This window comes from Opisthorchis viverrini (genome assembly GCF_000715545.1).
Source record: "Opisthorchis viverrini unplaced genomic scaffold opera_v5_228, whole genome shotgun sequence".
NCBI classification, from domain to species: domain Eukaryota; kingdom Metazoa; phylum Platyhelminthes; class Trematoda; order Opisthorchiida; family Opisthorchiidae; genus Opisthorchis; species Opisthorchis viverrini.
In genome coordinates, this window is record NW_008751882.1 from 865,340 (window position 1) to 878,171 (window position 12,832).

At 47.2% G+C, this 12,832-nt stretch overlaps 2 protein-coding genes across 2 annotated transcripts; one reads left to right on the plus strand and one right to left on the minus strand.

Moving 5' to 3' along the window:
* Positions 1–690: 690 nt before the first annotated feature.
* T265_08581 (hypothetical protein) lies at positions 691–2,974 on the minus strand (the record flags this gene model as incomplete). Its single annotated transcript, XM_009174426.1, has 3 exons — positions 691–944; positions 2,437–2,615; positions 2,655–2,974. The coding sequence occupies 3 exons, from the start codon at positions 2,972–2,974 to the stop codon at positions 754–756; spliced, it is 690 nt and encodes a 229-aa protein (XP_009172690.1).
* On the plus strand, positions 702–905 carry T265_08580 (hypothetical protein; the record flags this gene model as incomplete). The annotated part of the gene is made up of 1 exon (XM_009174425.1): positions 702–905. The coding sequence occupies one exon, from the start codon at positions 702–704 to the stop codon at positions 903–905; it is 204 nt and encodes a 67-aa protein (XP_009172689.1).
* Positions 2,975–12,832: the final 9,858 nt, after the last annotated feature.

Genomic DNA, 12,832 nt, shown 5'->3' on the forward strand with positions numbered 1-12,832 from the left:
TTGATGCTGACGATCGCTCTGAGCTCCAGATAGCTCAGCAATCAAGGCACGAAATTACCGACCAGAAGGTTCGTGGCTCGAAACCAACCCCGTATCGCGACTGCTCTTGGTTGGGCTTGGGGACCTGACAGCACCTTAATCATTGTGCCTTCTTTGGGTGACAAAACAGCAAGGCAGATTAACGACCATTATCATGATGTGCTTCACGGTAAGACTAGCTTCAAGTCCATTACACTTCCCCGGTCAGGTTTCACCAGCACCCACCCTTCGGGAACGTTGGTTGTTCCGCAGGCAACCACAGCGCCATGTTTGTGACGTGAAATGCATTGTGATTGAATTGATTCATCACCGACAGCATGACATCAGTGTTCAACGTTGATGCTTTACCGCCTTAAAACCACGATCGAATCGAATAAAGTAGATACGACCCGAGCAAACAGGGCAAGGTAGCCATACGCAGTATGTCTCAGGGTTAAAGTTTTCAAGCAAATAGAAGTGGCCAGAAAGCTCAGCCCGAGGTCCAGCAAAAGCACCTTATCACTAGACCTCATCAACTCGCCAAGAACAACTCGAGGTATGGTGACTATGGTTAACCAGAATCATTTAAACGTGTAGGTTGCGATCGAAGAATTTCCGGGAACATCCAGTAATCGCATAAATCCCAAACTCGAGAACCAAGACCTTCGGGTTGTTTAAACAAAATGGTATATTCCAATGACAAACATTTAGGTCTTCAAGATGACATAAAAGCAACTACCAACGGCGAGGTGAAGGACCACGATACCAACCACCACGTGGTGGATAAACCGGTTTTTCGGTCGACCTGTAATTGTAACGAGGTTCAGGCGATCGTCCTCGGGGCGGCGGACGAGACTCACCGGGACCAAATTCCTTCGGAGGTATAAACGGCGGACATTCTGCAGGCGGATAACCTCGCGGTCCATCTGTCGAGAGAAGTTTGCATTATTTTCCCTGGTTTTTCTCGTGTACGACGAAACAAAAAGACGGATGCGTAAACGCCCAGTAAACACTTTCAGACGTGCAGACAACTTTCAAGTGAAATACAACGAAGTGAGAAACTAATCGAAAAGATCAACTTTTTTAGACGCGACACGACCCACACAAATTGAGGCAATATTCCACGACTAGATCCCCAGCAACAGTTAGAACATTTCGCAACCACTCGCACAACAGTCAACGAATTCGGACCTATAAGCACGGAAAACGGTTACCGACTCGCCAGCCAACTCGTGCACCAGCAACTAGTCTCCCATCACGGCTGAACCCAACTCTGGACTATTACCGAAGACCTAATTCGGAGAAGCGTTTACGGCACACGACGTCGCCGGTTGCTGACTCTCGCAAGTGTCGATGACTATTCGATGTTCATCATGACATTCAAAAAGCGCTACCGTGCGTCTGCCGGACGGTGGTGCGGATAACATCTGGTCGAGCCCGTCGTACGGCAAAATTCAGCACCCGGGTGCCATCTGATTTGAAGCCACAAAATTCACCAACTGGACGTCGGTGCAGGATACCTCCGGAGTATAGGCCCCTTCCGGACATTCTCAGCGACAGCAATAGTGCCCATCCTAGGGACTAACAGGATTTATTTCCCACTTCTCATCCCAGGGAACGAAATCACTTCCATGACCTTAGGGAACGATACCCACACCTCCTCTAACCAAAACACCCATCGGCATAGGCCCTGTTGCCTCACGGAAAAACGAATGCACCACGGACAACTACCATCCGTTTTTAATGGTGTTTGATGGTGGAACCTTAGTCTCCCATCCCTCACAAAGTACGAAATAGCGCATGCATACCACGCTTTGAACCAAGTACAGCGGCTGAGTTACGCACTCGGAAATCTGTTGGGCTGGCCAACGGAAGTTTACGCTAAAGCATTGTTGACCAGGCTGTCAGCACGTACGAGGCGTGTAAGACCCCCGTCAACCTTCTGAGGCGGACCTGGTGTTCTTGTTCGTCTATATTACAGGCGTCTCCAATTTTTCCACAAGGCAATCCCGAATGCACCCCAATTATCATAGATGACAGTTCCCGCGGCACGCAAATTGACTGATCCTAATCAGCCTGTCGGGCTGAACGGGTGTTTCTGCTGCAAGCCAACTCAGGAATGCGTTTGGAGTGCGCCGACCACGGCTTCATGTCAGAGTAATCACTCGAGGTTGTGACGCGCGAGCGAACGAACAGCTGACGAGTGAACACAACGCTGGGTCGCCTTAAAGGTGATGCGGTGACGGCGAAATAAACGCTTCCAGGGGCTAGGGCGCTTTGAGTTCACCTTCGTGTTCTTAAGACAATCGAACTCCTGGGGTGGTCATGAAGCAAGATCCCAGCTTTTCCAAGCGAGCTTAGGTAGCTAGAAAACTAGCCCCATTTTACGATTAAAAGGGGGGAATCGACAAAACTCACTTGCTGGAGGGATTCCACGACCCGGAGAGGGGAAATCACGTCGACGGCCATCTACCGGGTAATAATCTCCATCAGACTCAGGATACCTCGGAGGACGGAAACTTCCTCGGTCCTCTTCCGGCAGGCGCTTATCATATTTAGGAGGGGGCGTTCTTTCTATAGGTCTTTCGACTGGCCTTCTAAAACCACAAGTCTTCGAAAAAGTGACTTGGACTTACCTGTCCATTGGTCGCTCAGGCCCCCGACGCGGTGGCTCATAGTAGTCGCCCATTTCGGGCTCTCTGTAAGGAACGCTCCTCTCATACGCAAATTCATCCGGCCTGCTGCGAGGAAGGAACGGCTCGTTCGACCTGGGGCCTCTAGGGTAAGGCGATGTTGCTGGAGCGTTGCGAAAAGGTGGACCAGCTGGTGGCTCCGGGTAAGGATAACGATCAGGTATTGGTGGGATGGGAGACCTGGACCTACGCCTAGGAAACCGTCCAGGTGGGCCGTAACGGCGAGGAGAATCCCTGTCCCAAGGTCTCGGAGGGGGATACATGGCGCGCGCTGCGAAGGAAGCTAAAGCCGATATGGCGCGCAGTATTAGGTAAAACAACCTGGCTTGCCCATTTACCGAAACGCCATACAGTGCAGTTTATCCTAATTCCAAAGCTCTCATATGAATGTGTTATTCTTAGTACTTCACTTGTGATCAAAAAGACTATGTGAGCAGCGCGTGGTTTGAAATTTTGGGTGTTGGTCGAACGGTGTGGCCGAGACTTAGATGTATACGAAAAATTTCTCTGGACCCGTAGTTTGAACGAGATCATCTCTAACAGGAAGTTTCGACATTTGATATTATGTATTTGAACCCTATAAGATTTCCCAGCAGCTTTGTAGGAATTCGTTTAAATTTTTCGATGTTCACTATGGGGGCGGAATACATATTTGATGGCTGATATATGCTTCGTGTGTAGTCCTCGTGAACACGATGTGAAATTTGTTTAGATCTGATTCATCTGCATGTTTTCTTACGTATTGGATATGGAAAGGGCCATAAGAACGATAATCATATCCGCGCAGCAGCCCTTCGCGACTTGTATCGGAGAGGTCTTCTATCGTTGCGGAGGGCGTCCCGCAAAACAAAGCCAAGTATTCGTCACAGCTAGTAGGTCTATTTATGATGGTCAGCACACGCTATGTCGGGTGCGGGGCAAGGTTTTACCTTCACCGGCATGCCGACCCCTTGGTATTGCAATTGGATGGACCTGTGAGTTTGTGCGCAATGCTCCTAAATCATGGCACAATATCAACGGATTGTGACGGTCCTACCAGCGCATGTAACGCGCTCATCTGGGAGACAATATGGATTGGGTGAACCGCAGGCAATCCATCAGATCGGGTGTGTCAGTCGTTTTACGATCCCTTCGACGTCGTACTTGGGCTCCTGGACAGCTCCGCAAATGAGGTTTTCGTCGTGGTCAGAATTTGCCAAAGTACCCAGCATGGGTTATTGATATTCCCAGGTCCATCGAGGACTCGAGGTGGTTCATTGCTGCCATTCACATGGGGTAATAATACATCTACATTAGGGAGTCGAAAAAGGAAAAGGCATCAAAAGGACTTCCCAGAAAGTACTGTTATATGAGTCAGACTGTGGCTGGAAATGGCAGGCTGTAAGAATTGGTCGTTATTCCCGAATACTGCGGTTAAGCGACACTGCCCGATTTCAAAAACGGCAATCGATATTCAGGTGTGATAATAGATAGTCAGACTGTGGCTGGAAATGGCAGGCTGTAAGAATTGGTCGTTATTCCCGAATACTGCGGTTAAGCGACACTGCCCGATTTCAAAAACGGCAATCGATATTCAGGTGTAGATAATAGATATACGGTCGGTGGCAACAGGTTTCGGCATACGTGAATATGAGAGATATGCATGGGCTAAACTGTGCTCAACGAAGGTAACGTGGGGCGTGTCGGGACGTGATATCGGAGGGAAACGTGAAATGACTGTTGGCGTTGCGCGTTTGTACGGCGATGTGACCTCAGAATGGCGCGTTTACATCCAAAAGAAAAGCTTGATATCTTTGCAAAGCGATCTGTCACTGAAACCTGACACCTCATGTATTTGGTGAGTCTGTTAACATCTGCGCTGTGCTATCGACAAATTTTCGGCCTCATGATAATCCTCCTATATAGGAGGATTCGTCGGGATAAATGCTGCAACCAGGTCAAGGTCAGGCCATCGGCACAGGTGTCCGACAAAAGTGGTTTCCATTTTTGTTTTTCTCTTTTCTCCACTTCTCGGCATACGGTATGATTACTTTTTGGGAGGGGATGCAGATAAAGTGATAGTTCTCAACTCCGCAATCTTTCGTTTGGGACAGGACTTACGGGTAGACAGTCCGGAAAGATATGGGCGCTCTTCAAAAGCCTCCGTACGCGAAGCAATGACCGTCAGAAGTTCAAAATACCTTCATTTCTATATAAATTCATGACCGACGAGATGATGAGACGAACGTTGAAATGCCTTCTGAACGCCTGTGTTCAAATAGCCTGGGAAGAAAACGCTTTCGATCTGAAACATGCTGAGGAGAAGGTACTGTTGTTTTTGGACGAAATGACCAAATTCATGACACCCTTTCGTATGTACTCTGCACTTACAATGTGTAAGGTCATGTTCCCGGACACACAGTGACTGGCTACGCCATTTGCAGTCCAACGAGCGGCACACGCATTTGTGGAAGTTATATTAGTTCTAATTCTAGCGTGACAGATAAGTTGAATGCACGAATCTGCAAGGCTGGGGGCGGATTTGCCCATCTGAAACACCCGTGGCGTCAAAGCACTGTATCCCTAAATATCGATAGGCGTGTGTATCAGGCTGTGAGACTTGGCCTGTTCGATGCTGTTTGACAATTGTCGTCTAAGGACAACAGCTAGCGTGATTTGATGTCGGCGAATCGGTAACGCGGCATATAGAAAGCGATTTTTCGGTTGTGCGACGGGGACTTCCATTGAAGGATGCGCGTAGTAATGTCAAAAATGTCAGTCAGCTTGGACGTATGTGGATGGGCAAGCGAGGCGCGCTGAGGGGGCGGCTAATTAGGAGTCAGGATCAACTTAACTACTTAGAGGACAAATCCTGGAGGTTGAAGGATTTGGGCTGAAGGATACTTGTTCCTGTGCGATGAGATATGGTCCTCAGCTGGATCATCAACGTTGTCTGAGATAGTTAAATCGCAATTGTTTAGCTGTCTTAGTGCCTCATCTATTTGGATATTGTAGACGTGTTTGCGGAAATGAAGGTCGGTCACAACACTTCGGCATAAACATCGAGATGGATGAGGCCCAAACCTATATGACAGACATGACAACGAGCTACAGTGTAGCTTTTAACATGCTATATGTGTATGAAATGCTGAAGCTTGTTATGTATAACCGGACGCCGAAAATCATAAACGCAAGCAAGCTAGCTGATCGGTTTCTAATAAAGGAGCCCCAGTTGATGAGACCCCTACCGCGGTGGAGTATGAGAAGCTTGCAAGGTATGCTGAGGATGACGGAGCGTTGGACTGTACTAGGCTACCAAGTATCGGTGTGGGAAAACAGGAGTGGAATGAAGTCGGTAGAATTGACATAAAGTACCCACACATTCGCCGGATTTTCGCCACGGCCGGATCCATGGTTCACGTCTAAGGATGCATGCGGTCCATGGATCCTATTGCTAAATTCTATACCGACTGATTTCACAAATTATGCCACTCTTTAGCTTTAACGTCGCTTCGTATAATGCCACATACGGTTGCCGGATGCTGCCATCGGATCATCGGTGTGCACCCTGCACCCTCATTGTCACCCAAGGGAAAAAGTGAGCAGGTAGTGAGTCTTCCTATGCACCGGTAAGGCCACAGCTTCAGCGTGGACACTCATCGGAAACTGTGGACACCGGTATTTATTGGGCACCTTGTGAGCTGACATCATACACTACTCATGATGTTGCTGAATATTCTCAGACTGCCAACTCTTGAAGTTGGTCACCAAAGCTTTTCAAATTTTGGTCTCAGTAAATTTGCGAACGATCCACACGAGTTGTAACTGGCTGCGCTTTCTTCCTTTCAGAAAAGCAGTCAAGTGAAAGAGATATTCCCAAACACTGAACAGGACTGACTGCCCGTTGGTACCGCCTGAGTCTTTAAAAATTAGCGGGACCTCATGCCTATTGTTTCATACAAGTTGCAAAAGAAACATATTATTATTACTTAATCGAGTACTTCCCACTGTTTATGACATTGTCCCCTTTTCGCGCAATTCCCACCACCCGCAAATCCCCATTCTACCCCAGCCTGACTGTAAACGCATGATCAGCCAGACGGTTATGCCACCCACAAGTTGGGAATATACATTACTATTATTATTATTATTATTATTATTATTATTATTAAATGGAAGCATAATTGGCCAAGCGTGGTTGAAAATTTTCCAGCGCGTACGTGGAAGACAGACGACATGTTCGGCTATGAAGGACCGTCTTCAGCCGTTGGATTAGTCTGTTATGTATCGTTGTGGCCTTATAGATAGCTACGAGCATGGGTACGGATCCGGCAGTTACTATAAGTGGCTAACTGGCACGACATCACGAAAGGTTACGAAAACGAAGAGTTATAGCTAGTCGTCGTACTATGCTATTATGCATAGCTGAGGCCTCGTAATCACCGTCGGGCATAGACTACGGCATAACGATTACGATAACCAGCCACATAGAGCAGAATTAGGATGATGAAGTGTATTAGAATAACGAGCTCCGACTGCAAAACTGCCACTGGAATAACGGTTTTCCTTGAGACACACCTAACTGGTTATTTTTCAGTTGCCCTTGACAAATGATCTCCATTTTTAGCATCAATTTTGACCCTCCTAGAACTTTTGCATGAGCTTTATAAATAGCCCGTCTTCGGCTGCACATGACACGCCTTACGCGTCGTCGTTGAATAAACCAGCTGATTCGCACGTTCGTTGGCTTTCTGGTTTGGCTGAGCGCATCAGACTATCGAGCAGCTATCCAGATCTGGGCTCACATTATCAAAAACGCAGGAAGAAAACTGTGGTCCGCAAGAGGTTGGCGACAGAAACAGTTGGAAATCAAACCACACAATGCCAAACAAAGAACAGATTTTGATTTTGATAGAGTATCAGGCAAAATTTAAAGTCTCAGTCGTGGTTAGTTAGTTCTCACAAATTAGGAATTCAAAGCCCTGCCACAGCTGAAACAGAAAAATTTTCTGTTGGTGCTGTTGCAAACAGTACGATTGAGATTCGCCATGATGCAGAATACAATTCCACCCGCAAATCATGGTTTCAAAGATACGATAACATTTCTTGGACGGAATGTGTGCATTTAAATGATGGTCGGAAATCACGGCTGTTACTCCCGAAGCTCGAGACAAGCAAGTATGACAAACTCATCAATTTAGTTCTCCCCGAACTCCAAGAAGACTTGCCCTTTGATGGACGCGCGCAACTTCTGAAGGATAGTTTCTGTGGGACATCTTCACTGAACGTTGGATACAACCGTTTGAAGCTGGTGAGATCGGCCAGCAATGAATATCTTACGTGTGCAATATTAGTGTAAAAGATTTAAACTCAAAGGAATGACTGAGGATCAATTTAAATGTCTCATCTTTATCTGTAAGTAACGGCTACCACGAAATGCCGATATCCGAAATTGATTTTTGAGCAACCTTGAGCTGGAACTATCGATGAACCTCCAAACGGCCATCATGAAGTGCCGAAATTTGTTTAAACTCAAGCACGATACAGCCATGATACAACGCAGTCATCTACCTCAGTCTGGTCAGGGGAATACCGTTTCGAAGATTATTCAAAGACCAGGGGCAAAGAAGCAGTCGGTGGACTTCCATAAGTCATTCACACCATCCTCGCAATGCGGTGAATGGCACCGCATCGGAAGTGCCACGAAAAAGGACACATAAAGAGTGTTGCCACACAAATTTATCCCAACAGGACAGCAAACCATTCAAGTGGACAGTGTGTGCTTCAAGCTGCGCACCAAACTGGTATCAGCCACTTTCAACCCGGATTCGAAACAATGGGGAAGTCTATTAGTTGTCCTAAACGACACTGGTAGGTCTAAAACCCGATACCGCCCCAGACATCAGAGGCATTTCAAAAGCTACCTGGAAAATAATGGGTACACCTTTCAACCCCACTAATCATATTGCTCTAAACGCTTGTGGTTGAAAAATGCAGTCAGTCGGCCAGCCTTCTTGTTCTGTGCTGTCCAACAGTATTACTTTCATCGGAATATTTTACCCGACAGGCGTACCACATTTGGACCCCCTTTGCCTCGATGGATTGACAGAGTGAAGCTGATCAAAATTCTCCTGCAACATTATAAATATGGACGTCTCCCAAACCTCAAAATGGACAGAAAAACTTTTGACAACTTATTCGGGTGTGTTCAAAGACATGCGTGGAGTTATTCAAATACAAAAGCCATTCTATTTCAATGTCAGAATACAAAACCTGTGTTCCGCCAGAAGAGGCCCTTGCTTTACGCCGTCTTGCTTGTAGTTGGTCAAGAGCTGCACTGAAACACGGTCATTCAACCGGTGAACCATTTAGAATGTACAGCACCGATTGTGGTAGTCAAAAAGCCTGACGGCAAGGTCGGGATTCGTGGGGGCTCTCTAACCGGTCTCAACGCGGCGACAGAAGATCATCAATGCCCACCTGTGTTTCCGGATGAATTGTTTTCCAAGCTGAACGACGGAAAATATTTTGCCAAGTTAGATCAGCATGACGCGTATTTGCAGGTTGAGGTGTCAGACGAGAGTAAGCACCCACTTGCAATCAATACACATCGTGGGCACTTCCAATACAACAATTCCGCAACGGCAATGTTTCACCAGCTAATGGATACTATGTAAAAAGGATATAAAAGGCAGTTGCTGTCGCTAATTCGGACAATATTGTCAACATGGTCCCCGTTCCAGAAAATTTCCGTAAACTCCTTGGTCAAGTGCTGGACCGAAACCACGACTGTGGATTGCGCCTAAAAATTGCGAAGTGTCAATTTTTCACGGATTGCATCAAACACCTCAAATTCATAATCGATCGTTATGGTCGAGGGTGTGACTCGAAGGAACATAGATGCCATCGAACAAATGCCTCCAATGAAGGTGGAGTCGTCAAATCAGAAAATAGGTGCAACAGTAATCGCGAGCATGATGCAAAATGACGTTGTTTAGACATCGAGCGCAGCAAGTTTGTAAAGCATTATCATGGTAATCGAGTAACCTTGCGTCAAGCTAAAATTACTCAGTGAATCGGAAAGGTTGACGTGGGTTTCGAAACGTGGGTCCGTCATGCAAATCAGTTGAAAGTGGCTCATTTACAGCCAACCAAGAGATTGAATGCGTTGATATTAACTGAGGAAAGACAACCGACACTCTGGTTCACGGATCACGGATTGATACACAGGATCGAGGCTTTTGCCCAAGATGCCCGGGTCAGTTTTGTTCTTGCCGTTCAGTAGACGTCGTCCACCTGAAAGGCACAAGTTAAAAAAGGGTGTGGTACTGCTCTCTATGTTCTCAGCGCGCTCGCCAGCGCGAGGATTCGAATAAACAAATGTCTAGTAGTGCGTTAAACTGGGTTCTAGAAACAGCGTGGACAACCATCGGAGGAAGGTCATTCCACGCAGCTACTACCTGAAGCGAGAAACAATTTTGTCCAATGAATGTGTGCGCTCTGAGCTTGAAAATCTCTTACTATGCCCCCGCCGTGTGTTTACTGGGTCAACGGTGAAAAAACTGTTTGCCAAGCTTTGTTCAAACGGGGCATAAGCAAGAATTAGGTCCCTTCGGAGGCGACGGTGCTCCAGGGGAAATAGATCAAGCATCGCGAGACGCGTTTTGTAGTCCACGGATTTGAGGCCGGCAACCATTCTCGCAGCTGCTCGCTGAACGCGCCCAACGGGGGTGACGTCTTTCGTGCGTCCTGAGTAGACAACTTGGTTGGCGTATTCCAGGAGCGGTCTTACGTAGGACCCGTAGGGTATTTGGAATAAGGGAGAAGGTGCGTCTGATCATCCGTAAAGTGGCAATCCCTTTTGGGCCGATTTCTCATGGCGCAGTGAGGTGGAAAAGTTTGAGGAGAGGCGTTCGAGGAGACCCAGATACCCAAATCCTTTTAGGCGTCTATCCTCATGATGTTTTCTGGTTCTTTCTCACCATGCATAACAAAGGCATTCGCAGAGTCTCCTCCAAATGACATATGGAGGAACTTTCCGTCGTTCAGAGGAAGATGCCAATCCAACGACCACCACAATGTCTGCACCCAATAGGATGGCACTGGCATTGGAACTCCAGGATTTCAAGTTGTCCGCAAAAAGTAGCCATGGACTCCTGATGAGAACCCTTGAACGTCTGGTCAAATGTTCATTAACAAATTTCCTGCTGACAAATAATACCATAGATGAATGATAGTATGACCTCCTGTCACAAAGATCCGTTAGTGGCTGCCAGCTTCACTTCTTCGAGACCATCACAGCAGCTTACGGCGCTGGATACTCCACTGTAACAGTTTACCCTGCCACTCAAAAAGCCTTTGACCAGTCCTCCCATTCATCCCTACTGCATAAACGTAGCACCATTGGCATCAGCGGAACCTTATTTAAGTGAACCGCCTCCTACCCATCCGACAGGACTCAAGTAACACAAATTGGGGACATACAATCATCTCCACTATCGATCACCAATAAGGTCATGCAAGGAAGGCCCCATCCTCTTCTTACTGTACATCAGCGGCGTCTTCTGTGCCATATCCCATGGCAGAGTTTTGCTCTTCGTGGACGATATAAAAATTGCGCACAGATTTCCCCCATCTACACTAGTCCTAACTCTTAACCAGATTAAGCAAGACTTAGACTCGCTGACTCGCTGGTCGAACGGCTCCGGCCCAAACTTCTCTTCCACGAAATCCTGCATAACTTCCTACCGCTGTTCCCTCACGGCTGACGCTTTCACAATAAACGGGGAATCCTGTCACTTGTTCCACGGATATCAAAGATCTTTACTTCAGATACTCCTGTACGTTTAACTTTTCCCACCAGGTGCAGCACCAGGTTGCCCGAGCGTGCAGGCTCAGGCGCCCCTTTCAACTTACAGACACAGTGGTTGCAATTGTTAAGCTATGAGTGCGACCAGTCTTCGAATTCTGTCCCCTTTTCTCCAAAGGGGAGAAGCAGTAGGATTGTATTTGAAAGCGTCCAACGTTCATTCACGAAAAAGCTGTTCCCTCGATCAAACCTTCTCTTTTACCGCTACCGCTGCCAAACCTTAGGCCTCGCACAACTATAGATAAACGGTTTACGATGAATCTAACTCTCCTACATCGCCTGCTGCACAAAAATACCATTATAGTAAAGGCTAAAGCAAACGTAAACTCACGTCCTTGCTACCGGTTCCGTAACTCCCGCAAACTTTTAGTGCCACTCAGCTCGTACAAATATACGCCACTGCCTCTTTCTAGTTTACTACACTCGCATCTGGAACAGACTTCCTGAGCAGCTGCGAAACATCACGCATCATCATACTTTTTCTCAGTCCGTGGACAAATTCCTCGCTTCAAGCCACTATAGGGGTTAGAAGCTTACTTGATCTAAGTATGTTGTGTTACCGGCCTGACAGTTTTTATTTTTTCTCCTACCAACTTATACATCATTCCAGTCAAATCCCTACCCCGGATTACTCTACTAGCTCCGTCTAGTGAACGGTGCCGTCGGCTCGACTCTAACTGACGAAAACGAAACCAAAGTCAGCTTTTTCTCACTACTTTAGCACATTGTGCGCCGATGTATATACATCTAATCCATATGATTATTTGCTCCGCGGCTCACTAAACACTCACACATAACACCTTAGCCCATTTTCTACAGCCTAAGATGCTGGGGCGCCTCTTCCGCCGTCGTTGTTTCTCAAATTCATCTGCAGTTTCAAATATTGTGGCAGCTGACGGGCAGCCCCTCTCAGACCCTGCTGACACTGTGGAATCCCTAAACTCCTACTTCGCTAGCTGCTATGTTCCCTCCCCATCGACTCTATCTACATATTGCTCCCCACCTGGCTATGAAGTGGCCACATCTGCTAACGAGACAAGCCCCAACCTCTGCACACTCTCTGTTACTTTGTCTGATGTAACTTCGCCTCTCGCCCGCCTTAGAGACTCCAGTTTCCTAGGAACTGACGGCACCCTTTCGCTTATCGTAAAAACTGGTGGCCCGGACGTCCCCACCATCCACCTTAATCTCTTCAATATCTCCCTTATCACTGGCACAGTCCCTAGTCAGTGGAAGCACTCTACGGTTGTCCCACACTATAAGTCAGGTCCAC